Source organism: Artibeus jamaicensis, unplaced genomic scaffold, assembly GCF_021234435.1.
Source record: "Artibeus jamaicensis isolate MK-2021 breed Jamaican fruit bat unplaced genomic scaffold, CSHL_Jam_final scaffold_625, whole genome shotgun sequence".
NCBI lineage: Eukaryota > Metazoa > Chordata > Mammalia > Chiroptera > Phyllostomidae > Artibeus > Artibeus jamaicensis.
In genome coordinates this window covers 2,764,132-2,784,174 of record NW_026522051.1, presented here as the reverse complement: position 1 = coordinate 2,784,174, position 20,043 = coordinate 2,764,132, and the positions used below count along the sequence as shown (strand labels likewise).

At 49.3% G+C, this 20,043-nt stretch overlaps 1 protein-coding gene across 5 annotated transcripts in view; it reads left to right on the top strand.

The window, feature by feature from the left end:
* The window catches only part of DCAF6 (DDB1 and CUL4 associated factor 6), a 72,998-nt gene that overhangs the window by 38,239 nt on the left and 14,716 nt on the right, over nt 1-20,043 (top strand). For 3 of the 5 annotated variants that reach the window (XM_037167400.2, XM_037167401.2, XM_053659361.1), the window contains 4 exons: nt 6,648-6,707; nt 14,190-14,307; nt 18,659-18,774; nt 19,768-19,854. In XM_037167400.2, coding sequence (XP_037023295.2) covers nt 6,648-6,707; nt 14,190-14,307; nt 18,659-18,774; nt 19,768-19,854 — 381 coding nt within the window. The remainder of the gene's footprint in view (nt 1-6,647; nt 6,708-14,189; nt 14,308-18,658; nt 18,775-19,767; nt 19,855-20,043) is intronic. The other 2 variants (XM_053659362.1, XM_053659360.1) reach the window with 1 other exon arrangement.

Genomic DNA, 20,043 nt, shown 5'->3' with positions numbered 1-20,043 from the left:
TTGTTTTACACACAATCACCTTTCCTGTATGTAGGACAGCAGACGCGCTCCACGGCCTGGTGTTCCTGCTCTGATGCTGTGAAACCCTAAGGCCGCAATTGTCTGTGCCTCTTTTTCTTGGACTATTTCACTGCCCAGTTCTTTCATGGTCAGAAAGCTCTTGATGCTCAGTAAGCAAGCACGTAGTGAAAGAACTCGTGAAAGATACACCGTAAATAACATGTTGACCTAACCTCTGTGCAGACGGGCCGTAGGTGGCATGTAGCCTGTATCGTGGGTACTTTATTAGGTGCTGTACTCAGTTCAGGACCCAGAGTGTGTCCGCATTGTCATACCAGTGCGACTATTATACTTCAGTTTACTGCTCCGAGTGCCGAGTGTGGGGTTAATGCGAGGGCTCTGATGTGTTATTTGGAGCTCATCTGTGTACTGGCAAAACCAGCCAGCACTCTCTCCGCTCCAGTGAGTAGTACGGTAATGAGAGCACATGGTACAACACTGCGGTGAAATACCGTGGCTTCAAATAACTAATGTAGGTGTGGTGACTGGAGCAAATTCTGGGCCTGATTTTTTTAAAGATTTTATTTATTTGTCTTTAGAGGGGAAAGGAAGGAGAGAGGGAGAGAGGGAGAGAAACATCAATGTATGGTTGCCTCTCCTGCATCCCCCGCTGGGAACTGGCCTGCAACGCAGGCATATGCCCTGGCTGGGCCTGATTTTTAATGCAGCCGAGCAGAGAGGTCTCTGATTTTGTTTTACTATAGAGAGATCTTTTTCTGTTCATGAAACTATCAAGAAAGTGTGTTTTGATTATAATTATGGCATATAATAAGACATTTGTTGACTTTGCACTATACATAAAACGAGCTACATTATTTCAAAAGTAAAAATATACAACCTAGGACCCAATAAAAAAGAAGATAAAACATGTCCCTTACATATATAAATAACTTTAAAATACTGAAATATATGTGAATATGAGTATAAAACAAAGCTGTCTACATTAGCAGGAAAACAGTGTATATTGTGGACGTTAGAAAAATATTTTGAGACTCTGCCTTGCATATCTAGTTCACCCATTTGAAGTGAAGTAGGTTCTTTTTGGAATCAAAAAACTTTAGGGTAATTATATAGTCTCTGAAATCAGATGCGCTTTTCCCAACTGTATGTATCATTTTTAGTAAATGGTATCTAGTTGGGTAACCAGTCGATTTGTGGTAATCTTTAAAAAGCTGAAGCTGAGTAGACATCTTGCTAGATCTGAAGGTGAGAACAGCGTTATCTCCTCTTTGTGAGTAAACAGCACTCGTGGGTCCCTGCGGCTGCCCACGTGGACACTGCCGAGGCCCTAGGCGTCGTCACTCTGGCTGCTGTGCTGTGCTGCTCCCCTCACTCGCAGGCCGCAGGCAGGGCCCTGCATCTACACCAGGGACGTTTGTTGAAGCACTGTCCGCACCGCGGCGCCCCCAGGCTCCTCCCACGGCACTCCTTCCCTGAGTCCCAGGGCGCCGTTGGTCAGTGCAGAGCTGGAAGGGTCGGGAAAAACAGCGGGTTGTCAGTTTGTTCCAAAGGACAACTAACGAAACCTATGTGTTTTGTCCATTTAGTGAATTCTGGCTGAGGGGAAAAAATACAAAATTCTTCATTTTAGAACACAAATTATAGAAATGCACAAATTACAGATACAAAGAATAGGAGTTAAATTCACACAAGTCAATGGGGAGTTAGTTTTATTTGAAAAACAATTAGAGCATCTAATTACACTTAATGATTAGATACGATGTTGTGTGTGTGTATTACGGACATTAAGTAATCCGTTTCTCATGCTAGACGTTACTGTGAAATCATCCATCAGTAGAGAAGGTATCAGAATTAACATTCTGGGTTTTAACTTATTCCCAATAAAAGAATGTGCATTTCCAATAAATGAAAACTGTATTTTCGTATTAATACCTTGATATGTTTATAGTAAGTGATAATACTGTCAGTAAACAATATTTCTATTGACTTCTCACCTATTTAAGTCTTTTAGATATAAGATAATCAACGGAGATAGTAATGTAATTCGGAAACCAGGCAATTTTCACAGCTGTTGAATTTCTGAATTGTTACACTGTCTAGCAAACATTTTATTCTCTTTTCAAAATACAGGGCAGATGAGAGTTTTGGGGGAGAGGCTAAGTGTAAGATGGATCTAAGTCCCTAGTTTCTGTGGAGAGAGGGACTCATCATTTTGTAGAAAGAATCTGCTTTGTGATGGGGTGGGGCCTGATGCTAGTTAGTGCCCAGAAAGAAAACATCTATTTAGTTGCTGGTATTTCTTGGCAGCTGAAGACCAGAACAGCGTTCCAAGGCGCCAGACGGTGTCACCTTCAGTTTCAGGCTGCTGTTTAAAATGAGCCCTGGGAGGTAGATGTTCAAAGGTGTTTGAACAGCGGTGTACAGCTGCATGCCCCTTTCAGTCGCATGGAAACTCAGTGCAGACATGCAGAGGTGACATGGTGTGGGGTGGCAGGATGGAGGGGGAGCGGGGACGGGGGCCGCCTCCCCCATGGCGCCTCTGCTTCTTCGACATGCGTTTTGAAACGACTGCTCTGAAAGAATTTCGACACCTGTGAAAGATAATTTATTTTTCGAAGTCAGGATAGATTACTTTAAAATATTTTTACTTTATTTAGTTTAAAAGACAGCATTCCCCCCCCACCCAGGCTTCTAGGAAATACACCGTAACTCACTTCTGGCCTTCCAGTGATGTGTTGTTGTGTTTTAATCACAAAGAGGCGCATTTGCCTTCCTTGGCCTACTGCCTGGGCTCAGACGTGGCTGAGGCCTTGTCCCTCAGGACAGGTCAGCCAGCCAATTCGCGCCCCAGTGCCCAGTTACCGCCCCCCACAAGTGGTGTGGCCTGCCCTCATTTACAGAGATGGCGTAGGGCGGGGCGGCTCGTGGGACGTAAAGAAGCGTTTCCACTCCCAAGTAGAGCAGCATGCACAACAGCGCACTCCTAACTGTGGTCTTCACTTCCTGCCTCAATACACACCCCCCGGGCCTGTGGGGCCAGTGACCTCTGGGGTTTTAGAAGGAGCTGCTGGTGTGTCTCTCAGACAGTGCTGCACGCAGGCCAAGGGCTGACTTGAAACCCACTCTTTCTTTCCATTCCAGGTCACGGGTTGCTGGCTCCTGCCCAGAGTGGCGCCACCCGGTGGCGGTGGAGCCTGCTGGTACTGGCCCGACCGCCATAGCGCCCCACTGGAGCCGGGAGCCAGCCTAGAGGGGGTCAGGTAGGAACTGTTTTTTCACTTTATGGCACGGTTTTGCCGTTGGGAAAAGGAATTTTTTATACCCCCTAGGGGTATAGAACATCAGTGATTATTTTCATAGAAGGGCTTTTTAGAACTGAGCCATATTGGAGAAAATCAGTGCGTCCCCAGCCCTGGGCAGCAGGCTCTTCATTCACGACGTCAGATCTGCCAGGTCCCTGCCACAGTCACGGGCAGTGCTCCTCAGAGGGCGCATGTGGGTCGTTAGTGCACGCAGTGTGGCACTGACCTAGGTCTGCAGGTGCTCCTTCGTGACCTTGAGTCCTGAGCGGAGCAGTGAGGGTTCTCTTAGAACTTTCCGTAGGAGGGTATGCCCCGTATTTTTCAAAAGAGCTTCCCGTCATTCTTTTTTGTTCCGTGCAGTGTTTCCGAACACCAGGCAAGCGGTACTGTCACGAGTTACCTGTTTCCCGCAAGCCTCTGGGCGGCTTACGTGGCACATCTCATTAAATCTGCCAAAGAGTGGCGTGTGGTAGCCATCTCGATGTGTCCAGTTTACAGATGGACACACTGAGGCTTAGAGAAGTAACTGACTTGCCCAGGACTACAGTATTACTGCGGAGAAAAGCCACATGTAAGCCCAGAGAGCCTGGCTGAAGAGCCCTTGTTATTTGCCTGGCAGGCTGTAATTCATTAATTTTTTTTCCTGCAGCAGAGAAAAATTCTGATGTCAAAGGGCTACAGGACTTTCTCAAGACCAAAGCACAAACTTTTCAGGAACATACAGTAATTGGCCTGAGACACCTCGAGCTATAATTGAATGAGCTCTGCTTAAAGTTTGTTTTGACATTAAAAATAATATAATTCTAGGCACTTCCAATAAACTAACAAGCCATGTTGCACTTTGTAGTAAATGACCACTGGACCACGTGGTCGGCGTTTTATTTTGCAGTGGTGCTTTCCAGAAGGAGTTTCACAGAGAGACAGAGTCAGTATGCAAATGAAGTGATCAGTATTGAGTTAATAATGGGTTTTCTTAGTATTTGCTTTTCTGACGGTTGCTTTGTTGATGTGTAGAAATACTTCCGTAGTCAGAAGCCAGTGGGCGTGCGGTGTGCACGGGAACCTGCTGGTACAGAAGCCTGTTGGGTCAGGCGTCTGTACGTCGGGCGGGCAGCCCTCCCGAACAGCCCCAGGGGAGCCGCGGGGGGAAACGGCGTGGAAGCAGCGGTCAGCGGTCGGGCAGGGCTTGGACCACAGGCCGGCCTTCGCGGCGGGAGGGCCCCCACAAGTTCCCGGGTTTCCCCGGTGTCCGCGGTGGCAGTGGGGCCGAACTTGCAGTTTAACAGGAGCTTTCTGTCTTCACATGAACTTGGACTTTCTTCATAGTGCAAACCCTGTAAGAGTAAATAAAAACTACACAGTTCTGTGGAGATGAGAGCGGTCATGGTCCTTTCTCAAGGTTTTTTTTAAAGAGAGCTGTTGCTCCTTAAACTTTATTTTAATAATTAAATAAGACACTTCATTTAATAAGACTTGTGTATTCTGTACATTTATGGAAAAATCAAAGATTTGCGAGAAGGTTGCTTGGAGGGTTTATGGGGCTCTGTCACTAAGTGAGAGCACACGGAAGTGTGTAATGTGTCCAAAGGGCAGGGAACTATTTCACAGGGCACTTTCTGGGAGGGTTTTCTAACATTTATTTGCCTTGGACTCATGTTTTGTTATTCTTTTTTTAAAGAATATAATCTTGATTTTCTGTAGAAATTAACTTACCTGTTCTTCCAAAGCAACGTGGGCTTATTTCGTCTGACTCTGAAGTGGACAGGCCTGGGGGAGCCTTCAGAGGAAGGGAGATCATGGGGGTCGGGGGGGGTCGGGGGTCGGGTGGAAGTGCCGGCCTCCCCACTTCCCTCCTTGTGCGGGCAGACCCTGGCACTGGGAGTCTGCCGAAGAGCTGACGGGGAGGATGAGGAGGGCTGCCACTGAGAGGAGGAGGGGCCGCCTGCCGCACGGTCTAGCAGCCCCGACTCCACGCGCCAACCGGCTGTATCAGGGGGCAGACGATGGCACGTGGGCCCCGGGCGGTCCCAGCAGTGGGGTTCGGACTTGCAGGTGAACGAAGGGAAGCTGTCAAGTGGTACGGACTTGCAGAGAATCAGGATATATGGGAAGACTCTTCGCTATTGAGTTGAGGACACTCAGCTGAAAACATCTACCTCTGGGGGAGTCACATGCCACTGAGTGTGGAGACTGGCGACCGGCCCGAAGCCAGGTGTCGGGTTTAGACACAGCGCTTGCCCAGAACCAGAGCGTGGCCCTCAGCAGCTAGGGAGCAGGTGTGCGTCTAGAGAGTGCTCGTTATCCACGCTTCCCCTCTTCCTGTGGCCCCATGGGACATCAGGCCCCACGCCAGAAACAGCAGCCACTCCTCTCGTTCCCCAGGGCCTGGCTCAGGTGACCAGGCCCCAGGATGACCAGGGGGCGAGGAGAAGCCCGGGCCTAACAGTGCTGCGGGCCGTTCGTGTCACAGAGCTCATCACTGTCAGACCGGGTGGAGTAGAGGCGGGTGGCTCGCTGCAGGCGCGTGCTCCTCCCACCTCCTCCTGCGGCCTCCCCTCCAGACCAGGGCTTTCCACACAGTAGAGCCATTTGTGAAACCGACCTCAGATAGAAACTCGGGTATCAGGCAGAAGTCAGTGTTCTTCTGCCTGGAGCCAGGGCAGACCTCGCATGGAGCCCAGGCCTCCGAGCCTTCTCCTTGCCTGCCTTTCCCCTGCCGGGCACCGACAGAAACCGAGGACTGCATGGGATACAGATTTAAGACACACAGGGTGCCTTAGAGCTGCAACGTTACCTGTGTCTCCGCAGTGGCAGTCACTTCAGTGCAGACTTACTGTGTAGCCGCTCTCTCTGCCTCACGCCTTCACCTGAGCTGCTTTTTCAGCTCCGGGTGTAACGAACAACGTCTGGGGAAGGTGGGGAGCACATTTCCTGCTCGGGTCCTCCACCTGGGACGCACTCCCCTTGGGGAGCTGGCGAGGGGCTCGAGAAGGACAAAGAGCCTTTGTTTAGTGAAGGGCCCCCCATCTCCGCTCTGGCCCGCCCATCTTGCACTTGGTGCCTGCGCTGCGTGGACGTGACCAAGGGTGTGTGCATGGGCGTGGAAGACTGCAGTCTCTGCTCCTTCACGCAGTGCTAACGGCTTGCCTGCGTGACATGTCCTGAGCACGTGGCCTGCCCCCTCACTGCTTGGCCTCCCTCCGCCACAGCACTCACTTCTGTCCCCACCCTGCGCTTTGGTTTCTTAAGCACAGGCATGATTGTGACCTTGCTGTGCAGTTGTCTGCTGCTCACTTTTAAGTGGAAATCTCGTTTTTGTTTCAGATTCTCCTCCTTCTGTGGCTAACACACAGCTCGGATCCCTGTCTCTTGACGAGCAACAGGGTGCGTGCCCAGGAGCAGTGCCCTGCCGCCACCCGCTGCCACCCCCAGCCCTGAGGCGGCGCCCAGACCAGCCCTCTCCTCCCCGCAGCATGTTGCTGCCGCAGTGGTCTGAGGGGCGGTGTCTTGCAGGCTGAGTTCCCCGAGGTGGTATTGTGTGGAGGGCCCTCCTGACCTGTGCAAACTATTTTGTATGTAAGCTAATTCCACCCTTCGGCCCTGTGTGCCATCTTTGAATTCTCCCTATGCCGGTGCTGTAACGACGCCCACTTTTTAAATTCTAGGTCTCTGTCATAAAGTCGTGTAGAACTGTGGGTGTGAGGTTAGTGTGTTACCTCGTGGGTAAGTTAGGAAAGGTCACGCGGTCGTGGCGACTCTCCAGGGCCACACTGCCATAGTCATGCTCCTCGCTCCTGCTTCTCGCGGCTCCGGCTGAGCTCCGGGGCTTTAACCTAAGGGGTGCAGTTCGAGTGGCCCCCACCCCGCCAGTCAGAGCGGGAAGTGGCTCCTGCCTCCCGCTTGCCCTTTCGAAGCAGGAAAGGTAAAGAGTCAGCCTTGGAGCCTCAAACAAAGTCCAGTGAGATAGATTTTGCAAACACTTTCCAAAGAAATTAAAAGTAACTCAGCACTAAAGCCGTAAGCTCAGGTTGGCTCAGCAGTATGTAGGATGGCTCGTTTGAGAGCGGTGTGGGGAAATGAACTATTGCTGGAGAACCCGTTCGGCGTGAAGTCTAATTTTAACTCTTGGGAAAAGAATTTAGAAAGTGATTTTAAAGCAAATCAGAAAACTTCATTTTTACTTCTCATCTTAACTTATTTATACAAGTAGTGCAACAGGTTTTTCTGTTCTTGAGAATGAGTGAGCGAATTGGTAAATGAATTTGAGAACTAAGAAATTAAGCATGCTTTGTCTTTATACATTTATTGTAGTGGTACTAACTGTGAAGAATAATTAAGATAAAACACAATTATAGTAGCTCTGTATATTATATTTTACTACTGTTTAAAACTGCTTGCTAATCAAGTAATTTTTTGTAAGGATATGTGAATGTGTTAAGGATATGAAAAATATGTTACTATCAGAGAGTTTGTAGCCAGATTCATAGTCTGTAAAGTCACAGAGTAGTTTCCATGGACTATTTTCAGTACTACATTTAGTGTAGGTTGGTAGCTAATCTGCGTGTGATACGGGATGTGATGGGAAGAGACCAGGATGACATCCAGGTTTTTAGCATCAGCTTTATTCCGCAGACTGGTTTGGAGGCAGAAATCGGGAGGTACTGTGGGTTTGGAGCATGTAAGTGTGGTGCGTCCTTTAGTCCCGTAAGTGGAGATGGAACATGGAAGGTCGCAGGAGCTGTGTCTGGAGGGACTGTCGTCAGTGTAACTCTGTGAGTCCCCTGAGCAGCAGTGAGCTGCTGACGGACTGCAGGGCCAGGGCACAGGGTGAGCCTGTGTGTGCCCTCTTGTCAGCCCGATCGCCCTGCGGAAGTGCCGGGGTGCCCACACTCCAGGGTGGGAGTCCCTACAGGGAGCTTCTGCTGGGAGAGTCAGAGCAGCCCCCGCCACCGACCTCCTCAGCCGGACGGATGCAGGGGCCTCTCGGTGGGTCCCCCGCCCTCCACTCAGGCTGCAGTCTGTTCTGCACCCCCAGCCAGAGTGCACTTTTAAAAGTGTGCGTCTGAGCATGTCGTCCACTGCCTTGGACTTCTGCATTGTGTTCCTCGGCCCTTGCATCCTGGCTGAGCGCCCCCTCTGCCGCCTGCTCCTGCCCCCATCGCAGGTGACTCTTGCTCACCCGCTGAGTGCTGGCCAAGGAGGCCTGCTTTCAGTTCTGACACAGGCTTTTTCTCCTCGCAGCCTCCCTCCTTCTGCTGTGCCCGCCACCAAAAGTGCTTCCCCTTTGCCACTTACCAGACCTCCCCGAGACGGCACTTTCTCAGAAAGGACAGGACCCTTGGGTCTGAAGCGGCTCCCCCCTCGTCTCTCCCTTTTTGACCCACTTTCCTTCATTGCATTTGTCAGCGCACACTGAAGACAGTGTTTGTTCAACACCCACCTTTCTGTGTGTTCTCTGAGTGTTGTTTTGTTCACTATAATATACTCAGTGCCTGAGTATTATATACTCAGTTGAGTATATAATATACTCAACACCACCTGTGTTCTGCATTAGCAGTGTTTGTTGAGGGAGCCAGTGAGTAGTTCTGTAAGCAGTGGGATGCTCCAGAGATTGTGCCAGCCTGGGGGAGAGCGGACCGGGGCTGTGTGTTGGGAGGACCGTTTTGGCAGCTTTCTAAGAGATGGAGGAGAAGGGAGAGCAGGAGGCTGCAGCTCCGGTCAGGCAACAGTGACGAGGGCGGGCCCAGGCCAGGGCGGTGGTGGTGGGAAACCAGGAGGAGGGAGAGTTTTTAAGGAACAGAATAACGGGACTTCGAGACTGATTTGGTCACAAAGGACTGGAAGGATGACATCCGGGTGTTTCGGCAGTGACAGGTAGCAGAGCCGTCCGCCAGGGTAGAGCTTTCAGGAGGACGGGCCTGTTCCAGGGGACGAGGGGATGCGCTTTTCTCGGCACACCAGGTTTCGAGGTGCCTGTGGGTGTCCCCATGGATGTGTGACCCTGGAAGTCCCCAGGGAGGCCTGCAGAGGTGGTCCGCAAGGACAAAAGTGTTACTAATGGAAATTAAAAAATTTTAAAAAACTTTCAGTAATTACATACATATTATTGAATTGGGTGTTTGCAACCGATGTTGTTTACTCGTTTACCTTGAATTGTTAACAAAAACACATTTGATAAACATAAATTGGACCTGCCGTGCATGAAGTGTGTCTCTTCAGATTAAACACGGTCACCAAATTGAGGTTTTCTTTTTCTGATGTCATCTTGACAAGATCACATATTTGACACAGCCATTAAATTGACTCTGACAGTTCTAATTGTTATTAATAAACGCCTTGTGATCGAAGCTGTGTTAATGGGGATGTAAGTGTGATGTGAGTCACAGACAGGAAGTGACAGTTCCCTGGGGAACACACTAGAGGTTCTTCCTCTCCCGGTAGGGCCCAAGTGAGGCGTCCCCAAAATAAGACGTATCAGTGGGGATCTGAAGGCTGGTCAGGCCACGCCAGGTGAAGAGGGTGTGGACAGCGTGGGCCCGAGGCCAGAGGCGGCCACGTGTGAGTGGCTGGAAGAGTCCAATGGGGCTGGAGCGTGCCACGCTGTTGAAAGGTGTTGGGTTGGGGCCAGGTTGAGAAGGAGCTTCTGGATTTTCTGTGGAGAGACATCAGGAGGCGGGCGGATGGTGTGAGTTCGAGAGTATAGCCCAGCCTGGTTCACCTACATGGAGGGTGGTGGAGACTTGACTGGAGACTGACTCACTCAGGAGGCTGTCCCGGTGGCAGAGATGTGGGCCTGGGGGGGGGCCTATGCCACGAGAGGGGCCGAGGCTTGGGAGACGCGCGGAGGCTTGGGAGACACGGGTGTGGAACATGCCCGTGTGCAAACCTAGCCGCCCGGGCAGCGTGTCCTGTGCCGCTGCAGGCACACCTCATTTCCTGCCTGTCTCTGAATGCGTTTCATAGAACCACAAATGAATATGATTAAAATGGTGTGAAAGCATGCATTACGGAAAAGAATTAGTTCGTGGCTTTCCTCTGAAAGGCTAGGGAGACACCAAATAAACAAGCAAAGTTAAAAGAGGTTGCTTTCAGACTCTATTCCAGCCCCTATTGAAATTTCTGAGCCAATGCTTTCACCTGATAAAAGAGCTTTTGTTTCATTCCTGGAAAGGGTCTTTTAAGTGTATTACTGGCCATTATATTAATAATAGTCAATAATAGTCTGTAGCCAGGAATCTTATGTAGTTGACCATTCACTTCTAACCCTGGAGAACGAAGTCTTTCCCAGTGCAGGAGACTGTCTTGATTTTTCTGTGGCCGTTACCGGGTTCTGGAGCGTGCGCTTTAAGTCGGGGTCGTTCACCCTGACGGTTCGCACTCTGCCCTACAACCTCATCGCTTGTCTTTAATGACCGTAGTCATCAGGCGGTGTAGAGTGGCTGTCGGGAAACTTGGCGGTGTCCCCCAAGCCTTTGTGGGGGGGGAACAGGTCAGACTCGGGCGGTCCCGGGAGACAGCGGGCCTCCCTGTCCCGTCCCAGTCATGCTGCTGCGGGTGCAAACGATCACTTCTGAGGAGCAGCAGCAGTGACGGTGGCTACTGCTTAATGGAAATGGTTTTTTATCCAAGCAGTCTTATTTTCTCCTTCGTGTTCAAGTCGTGTCCAGGTCAGTGTGGTCTGTGGGAAATTCACGTTGCAGGAAACCTGGGCGACTAGAGAAGAAACACCCAGCTCAGCGGTTTCGTCCTCTGAAACACAGAGGCGCTGGCCGGTGATGCAGCGGGGGAGGGAGGAGGCACGCGGCTCCGGGGGCGCGTTCGTGCCCAGCACGTTTCGGCTGCTCCTACGGTGGGGCTTCCCGTGTCAGCGTCTGCGTGTCTGTCGAGTGGGTTCTGCCCCCTAGAGCGCTCCAGTCAGAATCCCTGCTCGTCGGGGAATCTTTGAGTGGTCCCGCACATCCCTGCATTACGTAAGTGAGGCTTCAGCAGTAAAGCTTGTGGATTGTGTTTGCTGATCCAGCTGCTAACAAAGGGCAAATCAGGGAAGATCAGTATGTTACAATATCAAATTCAGTAGAGATGAAATATGTAATTTTGTTCTTTAAGGTAGCTTTTTCTTAGATATTTGTCGCAGCATGCATTTTATCAGAAGCAGATTGTGGATTAATTCCTTAGTAAGCCAGGGGTCTCTCTCTGAGAAGGTCCAGTGGGATGGATTGGAGCGCTCCAGTGGAGGGGCGTTGACCCTGGGAGAGCGGACTGGAGCAAGGCGAGGGCGTGGGTTCGAGACCTCGGGGAGCTCCTCCCGCTGGTGCCTCGGTCGGAGAGAGGGTTGTGCTCTGGGCTGATCACAGAGACCTGTGTGTGTGCAGCATGAAGGGGACCTGGACTCGGGCCCGAGGTTCTTGTAGCTGACAAAGCAGAGCCTTCCACTTAGACAGTGACAGGCCCGCTTTACATGAGGCTGTGAGCTCATAACAACTTAATCGAAGAATTCATTTTATAAATTAAATGAATCCTAGTGTGGAGGGTTTTTTACATTTTATTCATTTGTTTTTAGAGAGGGAGAAAGAGAGGGAGAGAAACATCCACGTGTGGTTGCCTCTCATGCGCCCCCAACTGGGGACCTGGCCCACAACCCAGGCACGTGCCCTGACTGGGGATCAAACCCGCAAGCTTTTGGTTCGCAGGCTGGTGCCCAGTCCACCCAGACACACCAGCCAGGGCTGAATACCACTATGTTTGACGTGATTTACAATATAGATTATATTCATGAGATAGTGGGTGGTAACTTTGTAGTAGAGATACTGTGAGGAAGAAGGTTTCCATTAACATTGACCGACTCAGGAAGTTCTCTCCGGGGTGGTGTGGGGTCCAGTCTATTTAATAAGATCGTGTCTACCCCACTCCCGCCTGTCTGTGGCTCTGTTCCTTCTTTTCCACGGTCACAGCACGCAGGCGTCTGTAACGTGTCTCTTCCATCTCCTTCCAAAGGGGAGTTTTGGTGTAGCAGTTACACTTCACAGGCTTCTCATAACTTCCCCTTCCGTGACTAAGGCCGATCCAGGAGTCAGTCCTGGTTTGATTTGTTTTTCCTTCTTCACTTTACAATGAACATAGCAAAGCACTGTGTGAACTGTCGTGAGATAATTAAAGAACTGGTCCCAGGCCCACCTCTGAGCTTCCCCAGGCCTCTCGTCTTCACTGTCCCCACCAATTCCAGATGCCTGGAGGTGACCATGACTTTGGCAGCAGCGGGACCAAAATTTCGGCCCTGTAACTGAAGAGTAAGGGATGTCCACCTAGATGTCAAAACTATGTGGACAAATGACTAAGAAACAGCAAAATTTTCAAAGATGGTCCAGGAGAGGATAGAGGTTTTATAAGTCCCACTTTTGATCATTTTATGTAAGCTAAAGGTCTGTTCATTATTTTGTCAGAAAGCCATTTGGTGAAACACCTCCTCCAAAACACCATACTAACGAACCTTTGGAGGCTGTACGTCGTTCACTTATTTCCACAGCTGTGTGTCAAGGCCTTGGCCGTCACAGACGTGGGGCAGAAACGGCGACTGCTCTGTCTGGGAGATGAGCTTTAGACTGCATTCCCATTTTTATTTTCAAACAGAAACCGATGTTGTTGGAGAGGGCCCCTCCCGAGGTGGAGGTAAAGACGGTATTGTCATCAGTCTGGCTTCTCCCTCTTGGAAAGAACCTCTCTGTTCTTCCACAGTTGTGCTTCGGAGTCTTGGGAGTTGTCCCGTCTCAGCACGGACGCCGGAGCCCAGGTTCTCTGAGTTCCCCTCGTAGCAAGTGTGCCCACGTCTCCTGGCAGGAGGCGGGAAGACAGAGGCCCTTTATTGTGATGAGCACCTGAGAACCACAAAGCCGGAGTTGTTTGGGTTTTATTAAGTCATTACTGCTTTTGTTATGTTTCAAGACAAAGCTTATTTTTAGTGCTACTGTATCACTTCTCGAACTGGTATCGAGAGAACAATTACATCCCGGAAGAGCTTTCTTTCCCAAGGCACCGTGGAAGTCACATGCTGATTATGCGGCAGTTGGCACTCCCTGTGTGTTTTAATGCTCCCCAAGCTGGTCTTCACCATAAACAGAGAAACTTTAAAGCCGGATGTAATTTTGTCCCTGAATAGCCATGTCCTCTTGGGGAGCAAGGCTTTGAAGTGTTATCTGTCAATTCCTGTAGGATTTCTAGATTTTATTTGCCATTTTACAAAGGTTTTATTCGTTGAAATAGGTGTATATCATGGAAATCACCTATAGAGTCTTATAACTTAGTGATCAAATTCCTTAGAAGATCAGTCAGGAGGAGGAGGTGAAGTACACGAAAACGTGATCAGAACAGAGAGTTTTAGAAAATTACACAGCACACTAAGTCCTGCCACCCTCCCCTGATTATAAGTGTGAATTTGAAAGAATTTTCTCTCGGAACCTTGCTCGCGTCGTCTCGGTCTTGCCGAAGGGGCCCATGGTGGTCACTCTCGGTGCCATAGCAACCGAAGTAGAAAGCCCTGAGCATGTCTTTTAAGTAACAGTACCAGTTGATAATGTGTGCCGTTGCATGTCAATACTCTCTGATTCCCTAACGATGAAATAGTGGTTCTCAAATGTGTCTGACCTCCACCTGCATCCAAGGAAGCTGTGCCCCCAGAGCGAAAAGGTGCCGCGGTGCCGCTTTGGGGGGTGAGTGTTTCTGTGACGCTCACCCTTGTGCTTGACGGGACAACCTTAGCAGATGTGAGAATTATGAGCAGGACAGCCTAATTTAAGTTTTAGAAATTTTAGGAAATGTCATCTTTTTACTGGTGTCAGAGACTTTTTCAAATGTTTTAAACGCAATTTTCAGATAACAGTAATGAAAAGCTGAGCCCCAAACCAGGGACAGGTGAACCCGTTTTAAGTTTGCACTACAGCACAGAAGGGACAACCGCAAGCACAATAAAGCTGGACTTTACAGACGAATGGTAAGTCCGCGCTTTTGTCAGCTCTTCTTGGCCGTGTTGTGGGACTGTGTCAGGTTCTCTGTGTAGCGCCCCACCGTCCGTCTCGTCTGCTGCAGCTGAGCTCCCGCACCGCGCGGGGAGCCCCAGGAAGCAGGTTCCCTGGAGGAGCCGTCGGCCCAGAATTTGCCTTTCTGGAAACTTCCCAGGTGGTGCTGATGTTGCTGGTCTGGGCTGTTCCTCCTGACCGAAAACGCAGAAGATAAAAAGAGCTCATCAACTGCAGACTAGTGTAAAAATAACAAGCCTAACGGTTTAGAGCTTTTTACAGTCCTGCTTCTGTGTATAGATATGTGTAGATGTATGTGTGTTGATTTTTGTTTTGAGCTATAAAACATAATTTTAATCATGTTGAATATACTTGATTCTTCCTGCATTTATTTGACTTAACTTGATAATAAATACTCACAGGTTACTAGTTAGCTTTTGTAAATGCTGTTGTAGGAGCTGCATAATAGCCGTCAGGTAGAGGTACTTAACCACCTCTCTTTAACTGGGCAGTGACTTTGCCTTCCTTCTAATTTAACCCAATACGGCGGCCGTACTGAATATCTTTGTTCACAGGCTTTCCCCTGCCTCTCAGGGTATTGCTGGCAGTGAACTGTGTCTGGGTCAGAGACATTGCCGGGCCATTTTTAAAGGGTCTGGTGTCATCACCCATCACAGCAGCGTGAGAGAGAGCACGCTTTTGCCATCTCTGGGCCGATGTCCAGGATGTCATTTCTTTTTAACTTGTATATTTGATTTTAAAGTAACATTTGATTCCATTTAATGGTTGTATAGGTTCTCTTTAATGACGTTTCTGATTTTATTGATTGGTCATTACTCTAGTTAAATATTACTCTATAAAAAAATTTAAGTTACGTGGGCTTCTTATAACCTTTCCCACTGTCTTGTAGACTTCTGCTTCAGGTTGCCTCCCAAATCTTTAACTCGAATGCGCTATTATTGCTGTATTAGTTTTACTTAATTAGTACAAAGATAATATGATCTTTCTTAATATATAATATGATCAATTATGTAGTGCTGTAATCACATACTATATATTAGTTATTTGTAACCAATACGTTAACTATACACAATAATATATAATTATTATTCTACATAATATAGAATAATAATTATTCCGTATAATTGATATATTAACATAATTACATGTTAGTATATATGTTGTGCTAGTATAATATATAATATGTATAAATATATGATGTGGCTATATATTGTTTATTAATATATAATTATCTGTTCATATATGGTCATATTAATATTTATGTATTCCAATTCACTGGTTTCTATTTGTGTTTATGTGTGTACGTATTTTATACTAAAATCTTTGATTAAGTACCCTTTCCAAACATAGAATGCCTTCCATGTTTCAGGGACTTGTAGACGTGGGGAGTGAGTCAGCGAAAAAAGCAGGCACAACGTCTCTGCCCTGTAGGAGCTCACGTTCTAGGTGGGGGAGACCGACGCACACGTGATAAATACGTGAACCGTGGGATAGATTAGAAGGTCCTAAGGGCTGTGGAAGGAAGCAGGGCAGGGAGGTGGCTGGCGGGCCTCAGGGAGGGACAGCATCCCTGGAGGGTGAGGAGGAGGGGCTGTGCACGTGAGGGCGCAGCCGCAGCCAGGGGAAGGAGTGGAAGGAGTCGGCATGGGCAGTGCGGGAGCAGGCCTGCGGCGAGCCAGGGTCTGCGAGAGAGGCAGTTCCAGGTAGCGGAGCGGGTGCCTGCAGGAGAGAGCAGGGGCAGGTACAGTCAGCCGAGCAAGTGAGGAGTGGCTTTGAAAGGACAAGGGACATCTGGTGGCTGGGCAGACATGGGCCGCGGGTAAGAGCCAGAACATCAGATGGCAGGCTGTGGCGTTAGCAAGGCTAGAGGTGGCGCTGTCTTGGACCAGGTTGGGAGCGAGGGAAGTAGTGAGGAGAGATGGGGTCCTGAATGTGTGTTTGAGGTATGGTCGATAGGATTTCCTCATGAGCCCGAGTGTTTGGCCTCTGCTTTTTAAAATCCGGATGTTCGTGGCCCTTTCTCTTAGTGTGTAATTTAGGCTCACAGAAGATTGTCGTCCTTATTCTTTTTGTCTATTCTCATCTCATCATTCTGGACCGAAGGGGCAGATTTTCTCATAAAGAATCTCATCCGAGCACTGTTTTTAGAAAAGAGTGTGTAGTCCCACTCTTCCTCTGAAGACTACTTTTCCTTCCTTAGAAACTGACCATGAATTACATTCTCCCATTCACCAGTTTCTTGTTTCTTCACCAAAGAAGTAATTAAGTTTTTTTTTCCTGATTAGGGGAGGATTCGATACTCAGCCTTAAAAAATTCAAGGAAGGATGTCCTGTTTTCTATCTCTGCCACCACGGTGTCTTGCCCCCGGTGTAATTTCTTTGATGACCTATGAGGCAGTAGAGCCCACTAAGAGCTTAGACCCTGAACTTGACAGTTGTTGAACCTAAGTCCCAGTTTTCTCGCCTGAAGACAGTGCATTCAAGAGAGGCTACTTCAGAGGCAGTTGTAGGCTTAGCGAGATGATGGGGGAAGAGGACGTGGCTCTTGGCAGCTGACGGCCTAGGGACTGTCGCTGCGAGTGCCGTCTTCTGCACGTCGCCCTTCACGTCCTCGGCGCGGTTGCGGTTTCCCACCACAGTGCTTATCCTGTTCCTGCTGACTTAGAAGAGGTCGCTGTTTGTTACAGGGTCAGGACAGGGTAACACCATTCAACTTCCATTTTTTGCAAGTATTTTCCCAGTTTGTTGTCTGTCTTTCAGTTTTGTGGTAGTTTATTTAGCTTTATGGTTACAGCCTGTGAGCTCACGCTTAGAAAAGCCTTTTCCTTCCCAGGATTGGGGGAAGTTTTTTCTTGTTTTTGTCTTATAGTTCTATGATTTTTATGGCAAAAATTATATGTTTAATTCTTCTGTAGCTTTGTTAGCCATAAAGTATGCTCTGGAGCTGCAGCCTGGTTCTGACCCATGGCCGCTCCTCGGTCCAGGACCATTTACTGAACAGTCTCCGCATTTCTCTGTGGCTTAAAACGCCACGCTAACATTCGCTGAATACATTTACTTGGTCCCTTTGTCTTTCCAACTAACGGCTCCTGCGTCAGCTCAGTTTTCTAATTCCTGTAACTGTTACACGAGAGCATTTACTTGTGCCTGTGTCGTAGCTTTCTCAGTGGAAAAAATGGGATTTGTATAGTGTGCTAGTTTCTCTTTACTAAATGGCTGTACGTTTATTTCTGGTTAAAAAGAAATGCAGGTTAATTGCAAAAAAAGTAGAATCTACAGGAAAGTGTGAAAGAGTCGCTGGTGCCAGCCCTCCTGAGATGACTCTGCCTGACACTCTGCTCTGGACGCAGACCCAGTTGGGCGGCCGTCCTCGTTCAGAACGCCACGTTTGCGTGGCTGCCCTCTTCAGAAAATCAAATTCACTTTTGCAATTAGCCTAAAAGGGGTTGTTTTTTTTTTTAATAAAATCATGGCCCAAAAATTCATAATAATTTGCTGTTTACTGAGTCACTGCTATTTGTCTATAATTACTGTTCTTTAAGTTACCCTATCTCTTAAATTTGGTTTCCTTGTGCACATTTATTCCAAATTTGAGAAACTGTTGCATTTCTGTGAATGTGATTTTAATCTGAGTCAGCGTGTTACACATTTTCCTCTGTTTTCTTTTCCCCTTAATCCCCCCTTACAGTCTGTGATACCATGACAGGTCAGAGAATCCGCGCCGAAACTTGTTGGTTTAAGCTGGCCGAGCGCTCTGCTGGTCCCAGAGTGCTGACTGGCCGTCAGCAGGCGGGCACCGAAACTAAACCAGAAGCCACCCTGTGTGTCCGCAGACTATGGTGCCTGGTCACCTGCTGGGCCCTTTCCCAGCACCGCTTAGCAGTGGCGCTGCTGTGGGGCGTGAAAGGGCGGCTGCGTCTGAAGGGCGCCCTGTCCAGACCTGCAGAGTCCTTGGGGCTCTGGACGGGGGGAGGCAGCCCAGGTGGGGGTGAGAAGGGAGACCGTGTCATCGCTATAAAATTCAAGACGGGATTTGTAGAAATGTACAGACAATCACAGAAGCACTAAAACAGTGAGAAGTGCTCCTTTTGCGTTTTTAAGTCTCCTTTTTAAGATTGAAGTGGATTAGAATTACCACCTTGATTATTACAAGTGATGTTCTGTAGGTACTGTTAAAATAATGAATCCTGCATTTTGTAGCCTGAATTTTTGGAACTACTTTTGTAGTTGTTAAATATAAAAATGACCCTACAGGCTCACTCTTAGTAACGCCCTGGGGGGCCACTTGCCTTGTTTTGGTGACAGGAGCAGCACTTCCTCCAGCTCTAGAGGGAGCGGGACCCACAGCAAGCCTGAGGGGCCAGAGGGGGCCCCGGTCCCCCAGAGCTCAGAGCCGCCTGCAGCAGGGGACAGTGAGACGGGTAAGCCGTGACCAAGCTTTGTCACCACACCGCCCAGCCTGGGGCGTCCCCCTGCTTGCCGGCGCCCTCAGTGGTGCCCTCTGGTTTCTCACTTTAAACATATTCCTTTGCCTCTAGTTTGGCTGTTGCTCTTGATAAACAGTAACAGGCGCGGCGGGTGGGGGCTGTCGGCGGGTGCGCTGTTGGTACCAGTCTGCAGTGGGGTTCCGAGTGTCTGCGTTTCTTTGGGGCCTAGGGGCTGGGAAGGGAGGGAGGGAGGGAGGGGCTCGAGCTGACCGGGCTCCGACTGGACCCTCTCTCTCACCGGGCTTTTCAGAACCTTTTTCTAGAATGTTCTGATGTAACCATTGTATGAAAGAGTTGAAACGGAGTAGATTCTCCATAAATGCATGATAAATGAAGGAACAAACAAATTCTGTTGTGAAACAATGAGTGGGTGCCTCCGTGTAACAGTCACAGGAACTAGACATGTGGGACTGCTGTCCACCGAAGTCAGCAGACGTCAGGTGAAAACACTGGTCCCTCGGGGGCTCAGAGTGAAGCCCCAGAATTGAGTGTGTTCAGTGGACAAAGCAGAACTTAAAGTCGGCCCAGCTTTCCTGTCTTCATGATGGCTCAGATGATACCTGATGCATGCTCAAGGGGCCAGAGAACACTCAGTTTTACGTGTGGACTTTGGGAAGTTTAGAAAACGAGCAAGATCAAGTGTGTCAGCTCTGAGGGTTGTGTGCAGCACACACACCAGAGGTGGTCGTGCGTGCGGAGTCAGGGCCCGAAAGGCGGGTTTTCGGGGAAGGGGCGCTCGCTCCCCGAGGGTTGTGCCCCGTCTGCTGTGGGCAGTGGGACTGGCATCCATCCTACTGGGGGGACTTTACCCCAGTGGTGACCCCAAAAGGGTTAAGAACTACTTACACATAGGAAAGCTAGAGTATTGAGTCGGTGGCTGTTTTTATTTTAAAAATGTGTTTAACGGTCATTTGTTTAATCTCCCAGGAGCTCCCCAAGAGCCCTCGGAGGGCGGGACGGCGCGGCAGGAAGGCGCGTGTGCCGAGACCGCAGTGCCGAGCCGTGCAGGCCTCGGTGAGTCCCCTCCTCTGTAGACGGCTGCTGCGCACGGGAAGGTGGGCCCTTCCCTGCCTGAGTCTCCGCGGAGCGAGCTCGTTTCCCAATGGGTGTGCTGTGGGTCCTCCTCTCCACCCAGCGAAGTGCGACTTCTCACAAGAGAAGGTCTGTGTACGCGGTGCAGGTAGAGTTGGTCACTGGGGCCGC